The 19,666-nt window shown below is 30.4% G+C and overlaps 1 protein-coding gene across 1 annotated transcript; it reads right to left on the reverse strand.

The window, feature by feature from the left end:
- Window positions 1-831: 831 nt before the first annotated feature.
- LOC140824727 (protein CUP-SHAPED COTYLEDON 2-like) lies at window positions 832-2,823 on the reverse strand. The gene is made up of 3 exons (XM_073186271.1): window positions 2,555-2,823; window positions 1,985-2,250; window positions 832-1,388 (listed from the first exon to the last, which is right to left on the reverse strand). The coding sequence occupies exons 1-3, from the start codon at window positions 2,733-2,735 to the stop codon at window positions 1,053-1,055; spliced, it is 783 nt and encodes a 260-aa protein (XP_073042372.1). The 5' UTR covers window positions 2,736-2,823; the 3' UTR covers window positions 832-1,052.
- Window positions 2,824-19,666: the final 16,843 nt, after the last annotated feature.

Raw genomic sequence — 19,666 nt, forward strand, 5'->3', positions numbered from 1 at the left:
CACTAACAAATAACTATTTTTTTTTTACATTTTTTCTTACCTTTTGTTTTTTTATTTTCGAAACTGTAAAACAAATTATTTTTTTGGGTTGAAAACACGATTCACGAATTGGTTACTTCTTATCTTAGATATTGCTAGATTATTTCGTTGGCTACCAATTTAATGACAATAATTTTGAGGGATTGCCTTGATAAACTTCGTGAGTTAAAAGCGTAATATATAATTAATCTTCTAATTCAGAAAGAGTAAAAGGAAGAAGCAATAAATTCCTTTGATAAACAATGAGTCAATATCTTAATCAATCTCATGCCAAATTAAACGAAAAGTTAGTGAAAGCCGTGGAATCAAAGTTTGCCAAAATTTTGGCTTGAAGTGATATGTTTTCTAAATTGAAAAAGATTGATTGCTTTTCATTTTGGATGAGCTTATAGCTAAAATTTAAACGATGTGAAATTCGCAATTATATATTCTACATAAAAACTTCTATCAGACTGTCTCAAGAGTAAATATTGTGAGATTGATTTTTACCCGACAAGATATATGAAAAAATATTATTTTTTATGTTAAAAATATTAATTTTTACTCTATGTATGGATGAGATAAATCTGTACGTCTACGATATAGATCCATGAGATAATCTCATAGTAGACTTACTCTATATTTTATTATTTAACCTAATTCGAATCGTATAAAACATGTGTAGGGTGTACGTCAGTATGTGTCTATGTACAAAACGAGTTACGTGTGCTACGTATATGTGTGTATACATACACGTGCATACACACATATATATAAAGATGGTAGATAAAAATAACAATATACATTGCCAAAGAGAACCATATATTATCGATAACCCTAACACCAAAACCAACATTTCTTAGGGTTTGTATCTCATTATTCAGACATTACATGAAACAATTGCTCACGCCTATTTATTACCTTACAATAATCACATACAGCAGCATTCTGTCGTATATATTTTCACAATTTCAAACATATTACTCCAATAATTTTTTTAAAAAAAATCAAAAAATAATAATAATTACAATATTTCACCCATTGAATATATAGTAGTCAAGATCCATGTCAAACAAGAATCCATAATCCTCATCGCTAATTTTCGCTTCAAGAATTTTTCCAGCACTAGTATATGGTACTTGATCTTCATTGATATTCATAGATAGCTTAAGGGGACCGGGTGATCCGACCAGAGACGACGATTCGGGGTAAGTGGTTGGATTCTGGTCTGATGGTCTCTCGGATGAGCTTCTTGCGTTGATAACTTCATGCTTTTGTTGTTCGATGTTATAATTGGAAGCCGTACCATGAAATATGTGGGAATTTTCACCTTTGGATTTGTGAAACACTCTGCATAACACCCAATCTTCCTGCCAATAATATTTCAGAAAGTATATATTAATCACCACTATTATTAGAAAAATTAGAGAGAAATTTGAAATTAATTACAAGTTGATATATCCATTATTGGCCTTTTAAGTTTGATTCGATTAATAAACTTATATCCTTTTTTTCATATGTATGTACACATGCACATGGGCTTAAATAAGCAATTGAATACTTGTATAAGAGAAGGATATATAAGATCATTATGGATTAAATTAATCATTTGATTATAAGTACGTATAATCATCATCAACACTCCGATAAAAATGACTAAATCGTAAATTGACTTACATGTACGTCATACTAGACAAAAAAATGAAAAACTTGCAAGTTACAAGACTAGAAAACTAATTCTCCTTTCCCTAAAATACGATAACCAAAACATATATCAATATATCTGAATACGTGTAGAATAAAACTATATATATTATATATTAAAAAAAAGAGAGAGACAGCATTTAATATGTTTTTTTTTTTAGCATGACCACAAGTAATAAGTTGAAATGGCATAAAATGGGAAAAAATTAGAGCTTACATAAAATAATTTTTTAAAATTTTATCTAGATTATGAGAGGCTTACCTTAGGAGGTAATTCAGGGTTTTCGAGACGAAATTCGTGCATGATCCATCCAGTTTTGATTCCGTTAGGAGCTCTATTCTTGTAAAAAACTAAAGTCTTCCTCATCCCTACCATGGCCTGAGTTTTGGGGTCGAATACCGGCCGATCTTTTCCAGTGGCTTTCCAGTAGCCTGAGGTGGTCGCCCGGTTGGCCCGGAAACCGGTGGCGTATTTGCAATCACGGAAGCTGAAGAAGTACCATTCTTTCCTGTTTAACTTTGCCTCATCTATATATGAAAACCAATAAGTTAATTAACATGTATACACCACAACTGTTAGTTAGCTAGGTCTTCTCAATACTTGGATTAAATATGTGTATGCATGTGATTATATATCTCTGTATGTAAATTAGATCTCATGTTATTACAATGAGAAAATTAAAATTCCATAACAAAATTTTTTTATTCTGTGGAGGAGGCAAAGGGACGAAATCTCGTGATCGAAATTATCGAAAAATATATGAATATTTTTTGATATTCCTGATCTGATAGCCTAAAAAACTATTCATGTCCTAAGAAGCTACGTACATACCAGGAAGCTGCCATGGCTCACATGTATGGAGATTGACTTCAAGCAAAGTTGTATCTTCGGCATCTTCCCCTTCTTCACATTTTCCAATCTTTTTGTAAAGATAATGGCAAACTAAGTCTTCGTCACTCGGATAAAACCTAAATCCTGGTGGAAGTGTGGCCTCAATGTCTCTTAAACCCATTTTTTTTCGAAATATAAATTCCGAGTCGAATATTGAATAATTCTTTATCTCATATCGAATTTTCTTGGGGGAAATAATTAACGAGTTTTAGATGAGAGATGGGAAAATATGGGTTTTATTTATAGGGAGTCATGATCCATATTATGAGGATTGAGATAGCTATAGGTAGCTAGGTTGACAAGTGAATTAACCAACCTTATTTTGAGTTTCCACATTCAAGTCACAAAGTTTATTTTCCCATATAATAACAATCTTGGTCTCTTGGTGAGTTTTTATTAGAGTCTTTCTAAAATACCCATATATAAATAACTAATTTCAATATTTTTATTTTTATTTTCAATTTTCTAAAACACTTATTTCATCTTATAATTAGCAATACACCATATTAGTTTTTAATTACTATATAAATTTAAAAAACATGTGATATACAAAGACTAATGAGTTTTAAGATTTTGAATTGATAGTTTCAAATAATTAATTTTTTAAAAGAGAGATAGAATCAATATTTTAAAACCCACATTTTTTCCCTTTATAATGAGTTATTTATCTCATACTTACTATTTTTTGAAAAACAAAACATGAAGTTGTGACCGTAATATTCACCTCGACGACTCCATTAATTAAACTGGTCTGTGTACACCAAACGTATATGATAAAAGGAAGAAATTAATTTTTTTGGAGGTGAAGGAAGAATTGATTTAGATAATCATAGATTGTTGGGGAAAATAGGGATAATATTCAAAATAATGATTATGGATAAACTGGTGTTATACTTGTAAATTGCGATATAAGTAATAATAAAATAAATTAGACTACATATAATATTTGAATCAATGCATATCGATTCTGCATAGATAAACTTAGAAGAAAACGAAATCAAATCGAGGCATGTAATATGTTACAATTTTGTTAAAAAATATATGTCCCCTCCTATGGTACTCCAAGGTTCACTATGGACGATTGTTTCACAGGATACACCGGTGATACATGCCACAAAATAGCACAAAGTTTGATACAAACGAACTGAACAGTACATAAACTTTATCATGATTTGGGAAAAATAGCAAAGACATAAGTCAAGAGAAGAAGAGAGTTTAGAGAGAAAGTTATTTCAAGTTATTCATTTGAAAATGAGGATGATATATACATATATAGAAAAAATCTTGACAATTCAAAATGTCAAAGGTTATTTGTCCTTTCAGAAAAAAAAAATTATTTAACCTTTAAAAAAGTTGTCTGACCTTTTAGAAAACCAAAAGTTATTTTAACTTTTTAAAAAATAAAAGTTATTTGACCTTTCAAAATACCAAAGGTCATTGGACATTTCGGAAAGTCAAAGGTCATTGGAAACACATTATATATATATAAAGTTCAACATTTGAATCTTGCATATGATAGATGTGACCCTTTGAACATTTCCTTGTGAAAGTATTTTTATTTAATAGATGAATGTAGAAGTGATGTCCTTGAACTGTTTTGCATTTTGTGTAAATTTAAAAATACTTCACAAAAGATGTTCTCTGATATAACTCAATTCTCATGATTATGTTTTTTTATGATCATGAATACATGCATGATTCTACGAGAGGATATAAGATTTAGCCTTGCATTTCCTTCGAAGTGGCATCACTTCTCTCTTACATAGGCGATTCTAAATAAAGAACAATATTCCATATTGTTCCGCTCAATTACTTATGCATAAGAATCATTAAAATATGTAAGTTTATCTTTTAAATTCATTGTTTCTCCTTAGTAATGGACAAAAGATAAATCCTCCACAGTGATTTACCAAATCACTGCAATTACTTTGTCTCATTGAACCTAATTATCGGAATCTCCGGTCAGCATATGTTGGGTTTTCCTTTGTGGTAAATTATAAGCTTCAATCTCATTCCCCTAAAAGATTTCACAACCAACTCGATGTCTAGTCTTATACTACTCATGATTAAGTACATTAAACTTCTAATTATCTGAGAGTATTCTAATTCAGCCACACGTTCACTTCGATTATTTGATAGATGTTGACTCGTATATATCGGAGTTCTAGCCAATGCAGAATTATCCTTGTCGAATTTCTCAAGAATTTTGTCAAATATAACTACTATGGCTTAGAAGAAGGCTAATGAGGTTACATGGATTTTAATTCCAAGAATCACATCAGCTAATTCATATATTTCATATCAAATCTTGAGTTCTACAACTTTTTTTTTTGGATTTAATCATCTTATCATTGCTCCTAATAATAAACATGTCATTTATGTAAAAAATGTGAAAATAACAGTCGTTTTAAGTCTTTTAACGTATACATATTTTTCACACTATTGACCTTAAATTCATTGTCTATAATGACTTTATCAAATTTCTCGTGACATCTTTTTGTGTTTGTTTTAAGCCATACAAAGAATTCACAAGTTTACAAACCTTGTTTTTGGCCCAGACACAGATAATCCTTCAGGTTGTTTCATGTAAATTTCATCTTCTAAATATATATTTAGAAAATATGTTTTTATATTCATTTGGTGTACTTCAAGATTCCTCAACGCGGTAATTGCAAGTATCACTCGAATTGATGTATTTCTCGTTACAGAAGAATAAGTGTTAAAATAGTCAAGCCCTTCGTGTTAACGGTAACCCTTGATTATCAATCTGGCTTTATATTTATATATTGTTCCATCTGATTTTATTTTAAAAAAAAAAATCTATTTGTAACCTAGTGGTTGGCTTCTTGGAAGAAGATCTATAATTAATTGTCTCTTTCTATTGAGGTTCTTCAGATGAATTTACCGTCTCTTTAAAGTTTTGAGGTTCACTTTTCAACATGAAAGTAACAAAATCCGGACCAAATGATTTTTCTACCCTAGCTCTCTTATTATGTTTGAGTTCAACCTCATCACGAATCTCTTGTTTGTTTTCATCGTCTCATATGATTTTTTAGAAGAACTTGGTTCTTCCTTTGATTTTTATGGAAACACATGTTAAAAAATGAGAAATTTCTTGATTCCATTATCATATTCTTGTGAATATCAGGTATTTGAGATTCATACAAAAGGAAATGATAAGAACTACTGTTTTGTGCATATCTATTGAAAATGCAATCAACAGCTTTTGGTCTTATTTTTACCTTCTTTTGAGCAGTTACTGCCACTTTGGCAAAACACCCCTCCTTCGCAAGTATTGGTAAGAGGGTGTTCTTTTTTTTTTTCCCATAAATCATATAGAATTTTATCTTGTTTCTTTCGAGACATCTTATTTGAAAAGAATTAGCTATTAAAATAGTTTTGCCCCACATGTTCTTTGGTAAAACATAACTCAACAACAATGAACTTGTCATTTCTTTCGAAGAACATTAATTCTTTCTTCTTCTTTTTTTTTTTTGCAATACCATTTTGCTAAGGATAATAAGGTATGATTTCACGTTGAGCTCAAAATTCAACAAATTGTTATTTATATTCACCACAACGATCACTTCTTAGCACCTTAATTTGTTAGTTAATTTGATTTTCAACTTTACTTTTGTAAAGTACAAACTTTTCTAGGACTTCATATTTATTTTTAAGAAGATACATATAACCAAATTTTGTGTTATATTCAATAGAAGTAATAAATATTTATTTTTACTACGTCTTTGCGCTCTTTTTAAATCGTAAATCTCTTAGTGAATTAAATCAAGGGGTTCACCATTTCTTTCAATAATTTGGAAAGATGATTTTGTTAACTTTATTTCAATGCAAGTTTCGAATTTGTGTTTTTTTTATCAATATGAAATGCGGGTATGTTTTTCAAGTTAATTAATCAAAGAACTGTATCAAAACTAACATGTCCTAGTTTATCATGTCACAAATTGGAAGACTCAAGCAAATGAGTAAAAACAGTTACTTTATTTAATTTCGACTTAATTGTCATTGCATTGAGCTTAAAAAAGTCATCAATAACATATAAAAAAAAAACATTTCCAACAAGTATTCTACGTTTTGACCAGAAAAATATTTTCTGACTAAAAAACAATACGAAAGTCGTGCTTATTCAAAAGCAAACTGGACACCATATTCTTTTGAATTTCTGTCAAATATAGCACATTTTTGAGAGTCAATTCTTTTCCAAAAGTCATTTCAAAATCACTTTTCTTTGACCCTTGATATTAGATATAGTAGAGTTTACCATGTACACAATCCACCACTCTCGTGGGTTTGAACACACAAGTTCAATTCAGGAATAATAGCACATAGATTCATATTAGAGAACTCCTAAGACATGGCATCCACCATATTTATCTCTTTATTTTTCTTCGGTTTCTTGCATTCAAAATCCCAGGGACCCGGACCATCACAGTTGAAGCATTTTCTTGAAAGAAATTTTATTGGGTCCCAACTTGACACTGATACCATATGACCCAGTAAATTTATTGACTTTCGAGTTATTTACATGCTCGAGATGTTGGTTATAGCCATAGAAAGATTGAAAAGACTCATATCAGATACCTTGTTTTTTCTTCAATGTGAAGCCTACAGCCAGTTTTTCCACATCCATCTCCTTTTGTTAATGTTCAAATAATTCTTAAAATCATTCCATGCCCGAGGCAGTTTTTCAATAATGGCTGGCACTTGAAAAGTTTAACTTAACATCATGCCCTCAACATGAATATCATGCAAGATTACTTGAAGTTTTTGAACCTGGCTGATAATTGTTTTGGAGTCCAAGAATTGGCCAATGATAAATTTCTTGACCCCAGCATCTTCGGTTTTATTTTTTTCGATCCAAAGATTCCTATAAATATCGAGTCATTTTCTTTTCGCTAAACACATTGTATACTCAATCAACAATACCATTTTACATATATAATTTCTACACAAGAAATTTGAATGGTACCATACATCATCAGCAATCACATTTTGCATATCTCTCTTACTCTCAACAGGGTTTGGAGCATCACCAGTCAGAAAACATTGCCAAGTTCAAGGTAGTAATATAGAAAACATCTTCTAAAAATTTGACCCATCGAATTTCACTGATTTATCAGCATGGTTCAATCACAGCAGCAGAAGCAGTGACCTTAGAATTAAAGGGAATGACCTTTGGCCCATTTAAGTCATTCGAACCGCTAACCATATTTGAAACACAAATCACATAATGAATATTGCGAAAATCAAATATGTTAAGATTGTTGGGGGAAATGGGGATAATATTCAAAAAATTGATTACGAATGAACTTGTATTACCATTATAAATTTCAATACAATTAATAATAAAATAAATTAGACTTCGTATAATATTTGAACCAATGCATATAGATCCTGTGGAAATAAAGTTAGAAGAAAACGAAATCAAACTGAGGCCTGAAATATGTTACAGTTTTCTTAAAACATACTAGTCCTCTCCTACGGAGCTCCAAGGTTCACCGTAGAAGATTATTTCACATGATAAAACAGTGATACCTACAACAACTTAGCAAAAAGTCTGACATAGATGAACTGAACATAAAGTGAACTTTATCACGATTTAGAAGAAATATCAATGACAAAATTCAAGAGAAGAATAAAGTTCTTTCAAGTTTTTTTAAGTTGGTCATTGAAAACGAGGAAGATATGTATATAAGAAAATGTTGACCCATCAGAATGTCAAATGTTATTTGACCTTTTGGAAAATTATATATATATATATATATATATATATATATATATATATATATATATATATATATATATTAATTAAAACAATATGGTTCAAAGACTACTACATGAGCTATTTAATTTTCCATTCAATACATTTAGCTGCATATTCAAACACAAGTTAAAAAAGAAAGAAGGAGAGTTTGTATGTAGGGCGATTACATGGATTTTGGGATCATATTAATTAAGGAACTTTTAATTTTCGAAAAATTAAAAATATGTATTAAAATTTCTTGATTTTGTCTTGATTAATGACTTTCAACAATTTTTCATTATACCTTGTAATTAACAAAGTAAAATTAATTAATTTAATGATGGAGTATCGTGCATGCATGATCATGGCGGGGACTTAGGTGTATGTTATTGTTACAGAATTTCATGAAAATAAATTGGAGAATATGAAAAGGAAAGATAATTATTTGTCTCCATTCTACATATATCATAATAATGACAATAATTAGGTATCCCTAATGGTGTGTCTTAAAATGAATGGGGACATTGGTAGGCTCCGAAAATATAAAAAAGATGCCCAAGTCACGTTACACACATATGGTTACTACAATTTCCCTATGCTTTGACGATATTATTCTATTTCATATTTATTTAAAAATAATGACAACATATCTCTCTCAGTGCTTTTTTTTTAAAATTAATCCATATATATTAACATTAACTGTATATTTTGAATAAAGAAATTAAACAAATGGGTTTAATTTATTTTTTATAAAATTGTAATTTTGATTTTGTATATTTGATTTTTTTTTTTTCGATTTTGACCATATGTGCTATTAACATTGAGTGTATGATATGGCGTTGATCTAACACTGGCATGCGCACTCCCATATCAATAAAAAACTGATCAAAGATACGTGATTGCTACTGAACTTTGACAATATAAATAACTAAATCACAAATAAATGATTTCTCATTATTTGATTTTTGAAAAAACTCGCACTGTTTTAAGTCATATATATTATTAACCAGTTAAATAGATTGTGAGAAGTATACAAGACCAATAAAAACAAATTATTATAGAATAGTGTACGTAGAAAATGATGATTATTTCCATTTACAAAGTTGAAAAAAAATGGGTAAAAGTAGAAACCTATTTAAGTGAATCTAATGTTTTACGAAGTACCAAAGAAATCAAATTTAAACTTGAAGAATCTTACATTTAACAAATACCATAGAAATAGATAGATGGATTATAAGTCCTTTGATTACAACTCATCGATCTTTTTTTCACCAATACGTACATGTATGTACCTTTCTTATATGTATGAAACACTAGGTTTTATATTTACATTGAATTGACAAAATAATTGCAAGAAATTGATTTTAAGGATCAAGTAAGAGACGTAGCCCCTAAATATGAAATGATTAAAGAATGTATTTACCTGAATTGGAGAAGAATATGAAGAGTCCAAGACATGCCAGAATTGGCATTTATCTTTCAAGTTAAATGCCCTTTAAGTTATATCTTCCATGGGTTTTTGACTCTAGCTAGAATTCTAGAAAGCTACGCTAGAAAAAAAAATGGTTCATGATTTAGAAAGATAATGAATATATAAACGTTTGAATACATTAATTACGCTCATAATAGTAGATCTTTTATGAGATAGTCTCACAGATCTTTATCCATGAGACGGGTCAACTCTGCTTATATTTACAATAATAAGAATACTCTTGACATAAAAATTAATATTTTTTCATAGGTGACTGTCTCACAAAATTAACTCGTGAAACTGTCTCACAAAAGTTTTGTGATACACTAATCATGATCATATTTTAAATTTATACTATTAGTTTATTTTGGATTTTTTTTCTTTTCTTTCCAAGTATTTGAAATCTTGGATCGATTTTTCTTCGGAATATTTTGATGTAAATAACTAAATTTTTATTCATTTCATGGATGAAAAACTCGACCTAATGAGTTATGAACTGATCATTGCGAGTGATTTTGCATCTTTTCGTGTTCAAGAGATCGCTAGTTCTCCTTACAATTTGAGTTTGTTTCCCTTCAATCAATGTATGAAAACTGATATATAACATGCATCTATATAACAATACCATGTAGAAATAGACCTAGTTAGTAGTGAACAAATAACTGAGGTACGTGCCCTAAAATTGGAAAACAATATATTCACATATAATATAGGGGAAATTAATGTATATTTATTTGCGATTATGATCATTGATATTGTAAAATTTCAATTTTAATCCGCTCTTATTTTAAATTTTGTACATTTGGTTTTTTTTTCAATGTGATGATAACCTGACATTGACATGCATACACTCATGCGTATATTATCACGTCATCATTCACAATGAAAAATGATTAAATTTGCCAAAAGTTGAACCATATCAAGTTAAAACCCAATTTTGACAATTTAGGAGATCAAAGTTGCAAAGAATCAAACATATAAGACGAGAAATGCAATGTTACATATATTATACATATAGTTTTAAAATAATGATTAATTTTTGCCAACTTTTTTTTTAACATATACTTGTTATAAAAGAATGAATATATTGGTGAAATTATAGGATTAGGGTTTTTTTCGTTGTTAGGTGTTTGTATGTATGATGTTGGTGAATGTAAGATTGACGCTTGATGCCCGCATGAGCTTAGCTCAGTTGGTCAGCAGCAGTAAATCTTGGAGCAATGACCAGGGATCGAGTCTCGCAAGCGGCAGTATGGGAGTTAAATTCCCTCCAATGAGGGGGAGCTCCTTGTGCGCGGCGTAGCATAAGGTCTAGCTGCTGCTGGTTGACTGAGTCACCATGATTTACCTCCTCTCATATTCCTGTCGGGCCGGGGATGAGGGACGCCTAAGGTGAGCAGCAAGATTGACGCTTGATATTCTTATAGTGGATTGGAAACAATCATAGTCATGCCCTCAAATGGAGTGTTAACACGTGCCATTCTTCACCTCTATAGCTCAATCATATGAATAATAATAAACTTAGAAGAAATAAATTTAATAATTGTTTTTTAATAATAATTAATCCTGTATTTCACTAAAAAAAAAGTGAGAATACCTTCTCAAAAAAAAAAATAAGAAGGTGAGAATAATTTAGCAAGAAAATATTAAATTTTGAAATAATAAATTAATGATTTTTATGGTATACATGAAATTTAAATCTTAAAAAAAATTGGGGTAATAGCATACATGACAAGGTAAAAACCCAAAAAGGCACAAACTCTCTATATTTAATTAATAGTATTTTCAACCTTGTGTTTTTTAAAACAATGTATAAAACACCTAGCAAATATTTCTTTATATTTTGGGGAGTGTAAAGCATGTGTAATACAACTGAATATGTCAAAGGTTTTAAGTCTAATTTTCGTTTTAGAAAAAAGGGTCTAAAGAAATTAGTTTTGATATAGTTTTTTATATGTAGGATAATATATTAAATGGACAACATAGTTTGGGTTCATTTTTGTTTCAGTCCCTCAATATATTCATGTTTCAATTTAATCCTTAAATTTTTAAAGTCGGCACGAAATAGTTCTCAACGTCAACAATTAACAGTTCGAACACGTGAATCTCGCATAGTTTATTCTACACCAAAATTAAAATCATATGAACACTTACTTTCATTTATCATTCGATTTTGTCCTAATTTTTCCGCAAACAAAGGTAGTGACCAGAAACATATTGTGCTAAAATCAGTGCTTGGTCGTCAAAAATCCTTCGTAAATTTAAACAATAAATCGGCAACATTATGTGAAAATAGGATTCCTAGGGTTTTAATTTTGGGCGGGATAAAACATTTGAAATTCACATGTTTGAACCTGCATTAATTACTCATGTTCTAGCAAATCTTAGGTACTACTTAATTTGGGCAACTTTAAAAACTTTAAGGACTAAAACGACATAAAACTATGTTGTGGGTCAAAATTAAAATGACTTTTTTTAAAAAAAATTAAAGGATTCCATTATATACTATTCATAAGCAACGTGTAATTTTTAAAATTTTCTATTATAGCATATATAATATCACACAACAAAAACCCAAAAGCCGGAAAACTCTTTGTATTTAATTAATGAGAAAATCATTTTTTGTTATGTAATTTGTATTTTTTTTTCTATTTTTAGTGTTGTTAATGCTGAATTTGTAATTTTAGTAATGTGAATTGCATGTTTGTTTTCATTTATGATTATGCTACGGTGATTTTTCATTTTATTTATGTAACTTGTATATTATTTTCATTTTTTATCCTTGAATTTTTATGTTTTCTTTTCTTTTTTTTTTTTACCGAAAAACACGATGGACTCAGGTCAATTTAGAACCAAAAGTGAAAAAATGCAGATTACAGGACTAAAAATAAAAGTTCCGTAACATGATCAAAAATGAAAAAAAATTGTAAGTTACATGACTAAAAATATAAATTCATTGACGAAGTGAAAAATTCAAATTGCAGGACAAAAAATTAACTTTAATTGTAAGTGGTTTTTAAAAACAATGCATAAAACCCTTGACATATTCATGAGTTGTATTACATGAAAATATTTTTTGTATTTTTGGGAAGTTTGAAACATGAAATTATATTATTATGTAAGCAACATATAAATATTTTTTAATATATTATATTATATTATACACTTGAAATATAAATAGCATTATACACTTGTTTGATTTAAAACTTTAATTAATTTTGAAATGTGCATAATTTGTCGACGCACAAGTGGCAAGTGGGTTCCATGGGGAGGCCATGTGAAAACCATGTGGATGCACATTGACCGTGTGAAAGGCAAATGATGAAGGCGAATTTCCCTCTTCTTGTCAATTACCAACCTACCCAAGCTGTCGAGCACAATGAAATGCAAATGATGAAGGAGCATTTCCATCATATCAAGAAATGGCTTTCGAGCCAAATTCAAATAAACCCAAACAAGAATTACGTTAAAACCAAAATGGGATCATATTTTGAGTGATAACAAGGAAATTCTTGGAAACTCCTAGCTACTAATGTGACCATAGATGTGCATAATAATGTAATTCCATGGTGGGTTTTCATGATTTGTGCATGGGTTACTACTTTGGTAAGATATGGACCCAAGTTTGATTAATGCAGAGAATATCCATGTTGGTGGCCAAGTATGTCGGCATGTTTGGCATCTTGCCAATTGATTTTTCCCCAACTTTGTACAAGCATGGACCGACCAGCCATGGGTCCGTGTTGCCTTTGGGAGATTGGAATATATCTCCTTTGTGTCCTTCATTTGTAACCATCAATGTACTAGTCAAGTTTGGGTAAGAAAGAGTAACATATATAGGAGAGTTAATAATACTGCGATTACGAATTGTGTAAAATTCATGTTTGAGATTCTACTCAAAATTTTTTGACATTATCATACTATTTGATTGATGAGTCGATGACAAGCTATGAATTTTCCTAATTACTTAAATCATATTGACACTCTATTTTTCCCATTAGCTTCATTGTATAAAAACTTGATGTATTGCTTGATCACGATTAGTCTCATGGTTTTTGGATATCTATATAGAGGTTAAACGAGCTTTTATCAGTTTTTCAGACCTCACAGATCTTGTAGGAAACCTGATATTCTACCCAAGCATGCTTTTCTTTTCTTTGTCACCGATTGAAGATCGATTAGCCATGATGGTCATAATATGTGCTCTGTGACATGCATGGATGTGGAAACTATTGTTGTCACGTCTCATGTCTACGTGATTGTACAATATACCATTGTCAATTTTATCTCATCGTAAACTTATTTTAAATTTTAAATTTTTTTCTCATGTGAATCAAATGTATTACAATCTTTTAGAGGAAACTCTTACATGTTCAAAGTACGACTCTCGTGATACACAAAAACGCGTGGTACTTATTTCTCGATGTTCCTACTGATGACCAGCTTTGATAACATTCAGTCATGCTCCGGACCTATGTCTGCAACTGTGTGACTGGTGCAATGAGTCATATATCAATTACCTCATATTCATCATTGTTTTAATAAAATGATTAATTCAAGTTGCTGTAAAAGTCAATTATGTATCATTATAAACTCATGTTAAATCTTCGATTTCTTAATATAGGAGAAAAATATTACAATTGCTCGTGTATTATTTGATTTCTCCTTCAGTTTGAAACGTGGACTGGATATTCCAAGTTTTTTTTATGTAATTACAAGCTCAGGTCTTGACTCTAGATAGGCTATTTTCCAGAGTTAAATTGCATGTTTTTCTTTGCATAAACAATTTGTGATACTCTTATTCGAGTGACTGACGATTGGCCACTTCTGATTCTGTACTTTCGACTGCATATGCTTAACATGTTGTGTAATTCTCGTATTTTAGTCACATATGTGTACAATATTATAATTTTCCAAAATGCTTCTTTTTTAATTAAATCAAAGAAAATGTGACAACATTTATGTATTGAATGCAGCACAGAATTAAATGGGCGCAATCAAGCTAGCGCCCAGAAACTTTATACTTGGATTGGTGCATGGGGTGCGCCAGGCCCATGCAATAGTGAAGGTTTCATCGTTTGCAAGTGGCTGCGTACGTGTCTCTTCGGCATGCACTGTGCATCAGGTGCTGCCCTTAATTACTGATTCTCAACTTTGTTGGGATTTTCTTGTAGTCTAACGGAATTCAGTCTTGCGTTCTGATTAGGGCTATGGAATGAGTTTGGGCTCATTTTTATTACAAATTGATATCTGGGATGTAGTTTTCATTGGAGGATTTAAATTGTGATTATTGCACTGTTGGATGAACTTCGTACTTGTATGGTGATGAATTATCCATCAATAAGTTGGCATAACTGTAGTGGAGAATAACAGCAAAGTGCTAGTTTCTTCTGAGGTAAATTTATATAGTTCTATCCAGTGTATTTTGCATGTGGTTAAACTTGTAAGCAACCACGTGAAATCATCTTAATGCACGGGTGGCGCGCGGAGCAGCAGACCTCTTGCTCAAATAAATAAAAAAACTGGAAGAGTTGTGTATGGTAGTCTTATTCAGTTATTCTACATACAATTTTCGTGTTAAACCAATTTTATTTTTTTCCATGGTGAACGTAGAGGAGCTGCTGCTGATTAAGGCCTGGTTTCCCAATTGGTATCAGGTTCGGTTGTCTCATGTGGCGAGAGACTTGAGGCCTTTAGTGGTTCAGACTGGAATTTTAACTCGATCGAAAGAAAAATAATCTGCGGTTTTTTTTTTTCAGTTTCTATATGCCATTCAAATTATAAATCAAATATACAGTGACACCTATTTTTTGTGTTAAATTAGAAACGATAGATTTAAAAATTATTAATTAAGTTAATTACCTCTCATCTGTTGATTCCTTAACGACAAGTTCGCTCCCTCTTATCTTTAAACATTTAAAAATTATTAATTAAGTTAATAATTTATGCTTGCCATGATTTGAATGCGTGGTTTTGTACGTGTGATACGGATTTGGATCATCTACTGTGTTGAAAACACAGCAATGAGTGTTGTGCATTTTTTACACGAGATGAACACATGATCATCTCGTTTAATCTGACAATTTTTTAAATTTATCTCATATGATGTGATGTCCAAAAGATGATCACGTGATAAAAAATGCACAGCACCAAATGATGTCTTTTCAACACAGTAGAGGATCTGAATCCCGTGTGAAACGACAGTTAAGGAAAGTGAATATCCACTCAAAAAACATATAAATTTTTGAAGGAAAAAAATCAAGTGAGAGAGAAATCATAAGACAATCTTCAACTCATTGCATCATATATTTTGAACTACATCAGTTCTATATAAAAATTATCTCTAACTCATTTCAATATATTTTTACAATAAAATATAATATTCTCATAATTTTATATAGCACTATATTTCTTTAATAACTATAATGGTCATTTTAATGGATATATAAAAACACTCTTTTTTCTTCCAATGAAATCTATTATAATAAGCTATTTTAGTAAATTTTAAAAATAATTAAATAATTTTTTAAGCATGATCAATAATTTAGTTTATTTTTTAAAATAATTAATCACATTTAAATAATTCGCGTGCGTGAGTTGCTGGTAACTAAATTAATAACAAACCCCTAGGTTCGGAGCTCCACGTGCCTCACAGAATGTGGGTGGGTTCATGGTCATTAACAGGTTTCGGGGAAAACTCAAATTCTCCAAAGTGCCTTAATTATATTTGTTTGGTTCGAATTTTTATGGTATATGAGATCCAACCTATGTAGGCACTACTCTCACTTCATTTCAAAAGGTAAGATATTGCCACGCATACAATTTAAAAAAAAAAGTGGGTACTATATATGTATGGACAAATCTTGATCATCCATCTTATAATGGGGACAATGGCCACATGGATAGAATGAAATAAACCAATTTTTATCCTGAATCAAACCAATCAGGTTATATCGATAATTTAAAGATGGAGATTTGATGGTAGGAGGGGGAGAAATAATTCAAATATAATATAAAAAATTCGAAAAATGGATATTATATTTTTCTGACAGGAACGAAATGTGTACGTTTCGTGTTTTGGTCCAATAAATTATTACCGCTAGAGATTTTTGGAATTTTGGTACGTTTTGCGTGTTTGTATATTGTTTTTGTTTTTTGTAATTAAATTGATTTATATTTTAATGGGGCCCACCATAATTATGAAAAATAGTTAGGGATTAAATTTAATTTGAAATAATGAATTTAAAAGAAAAGCAAAAAAAAAAACAAATAAAATAAGAGGATCGGTGGTGTGGAGAATGTGATGGGTAATAATCCAATTTAATCATTCAATTCATTCTTAAGGTCAGAATTAATTATAAAGATTCAAGTTCGTTATACACTCCAAAAAAAAATTTATAAATAGGAGATGATTATCATCATTCAAATGAGGGGATAATTTTATGTTTAAATTTTTAACTCTCAATTAACATCTTTAATTGTTTTCTGAATTGAGCGTCAGAGTATCTACGTCGGACAAACCTCATCGCCTCTTACTTTTGTTTATGTCGCAAGTGATAACCCACAAAAATTTCTCTCCATCAGTTACATGGACTCATTTACTAGCTAGCTACAATATCTTTCTACGATTACTTGAATCCGTTTACGAACGTGCAGAATAATTCGGATAATCATAATTTTTAGCTGCATCAAAATGAAACATACGTTTTTTTTTTGTGAAAAGAAAGTCATATCCGCTTAGCTATCGACTCTTTTAACTAAAAATTTGACATTTTATTAACATATAGTAAAATAAAATAGACTGTGCCACCAAGTTTTGGTTCTATTAAGAGAAAACTTGTAATAACATATTATTATCATAATCTTTATTTCAGATTTTTTTTTTAAAAAAAAAAAAGGTGTGGAGTGTGATATACCACGTCCGAGGTGTGGCCCAAACCCAACAATCATTGGCGGACAGGGAAACCAGAAGGTAAGTAGGTGGGCCTTATTTTGTCGCAGTATGCGTAATTGGACCCAAAAGTTCGAGCCCAAGCCTAAACCCACGTGTGATAGAGGCCCACATCTTTGCCATCACCATTTAATGCCTCACACGTGTGTACTGTACTCTGTACCCATTTTTTAGATCAAAATGCTTATATTTCTTAAATAAAGGATATCCTTAGCAATATTTACAAGAGTTGCATAAGATCTAGCTGCTGTTGGTTGGCTGAGTCACCATGATTTATCTCTTCTCACATTCCTGTCGGGCCGGGGGTGAGGGGCGTCTAAGGTGAGCGATTTCACCTTTTGGAGAAATATTTACAAGAGTTTATTTACATATTTATTAACTTCTAAATACAATTTCAAAATATTTCATTAGCCAGATGTTTGAAAACATTTAAAACAAACTCTTGCAAACACTACTTTAGTTTAGCCGTAAATTTTCTTTGAAAATTTAAATTGTGAATCGAATTATATCAGTATATTAAAAAAAAAACCAAAATTGGTCATTTAAGATGATCTATAGGTTTTAGATTTTTATTTGTCCAAAATTTGATCTTAGTTCAATAAATTGATTTGTTTTCATTTTTAGTACATTTTTATCGGACTTCTCGATTTTAGACGAAAATGTCACCAATATCCAAGGTCATATTGGTAATGTTCAACATTATTCTTGCAATGTTTTGACGCTCTTATGTCGGACTCTGATAAAAATTGGATGGAAGTTTTTTTAAAAAATTGATGTACGACGCTACAAAAACAATTTTGACGAACTATAAACGCAAAAATGCGCATTTAGACAGTTTCTACTAACCAAAATTGGGTTGCTTCAATTCCATACAATGAAAAGTCGACACGTACCAAAATTTGACGCATATCAACTTCTCGATAGTTTTGAGAAACTTCCCAAAATTGTGTATCTATCCAAGCTCTAATCAATTGAAGCCCCGTACGGTGTACCCTCTTGTTTGTAGTCCTAGGGGAAGAGAATGCCAGCCAGCCTAATTAATTTATCCAAATCCACTTGTTAGCACATACTTGGTGCATGGTTTTTAATTTTCCCAAAACCCTAAAAAAAAAATATTTCCGGCCATTTTTTTTTTTAAAAAAATTATTAGCTATTTCAAAAACTTGTAAACTCGACCAAATAGATTTTAGTAATTTTAATAATTGTTTTGTTAATAATTATAAAATGAAGCTTATACAATACCCATTTGGACACTTACTAATATATCCTATATATATATATATATATATATATATATATATATATATATATTTGTGAAGAGTTGAATGCCTAAAATTTTGATAAAGGATGGGATTAGATAATGAACAATCATAATATTGTCATTCATTTATTGGAGAAAATTAATAAAATAACATCGGGCAACTATTTAATTAAGAAAATAACTGAGGTTATTTTACAAATTTTCTACAATAAATGAATGACAATATATTCTGTTTTTCAATATTTGAAATACGCATGAGATGTTATTTTTTTTAATTAAATAGTTGGTCGAGGTTAAAAAACAAAAAACCCTATCTTTATATTAATGATTATAATATAAATATTATAATCACTAATTCAAGGGAGCTATGGCCACGTGCATGTACCCGGCCCGATTAGCATAAACAAACTAACCCGATAAAATTAGGGTCCATCAGTTAATAATATAATCCTATTTACAGACAATCTGGGGACCAGACCCAGACGGGTTGTAGCCGTAGTTGTCAACCAAAGCATATATTAGCTAACTCTTCAAGTCAAGTGTGGAGGTGAAGATTTTTTGTCCTTTGTTTTTTTTTTTTTTTTTTTGGTCATTTGTTCTATATGACT

This window comes from Primulina eburnea, chromosome 2 (assembly GCF_022965805.1).
Source record: "Primulina eburnea isolate SZY01 chromosome 2, ASM2296580v1, whole genome shotgun sequence".
Taxonomy (NCBI): Eukaryota; Viridiplantae; Streptophyta; class Magnoliopsida; order Lamiales; family Gesneriaceae; genus Primulina; species Primulina eburnea.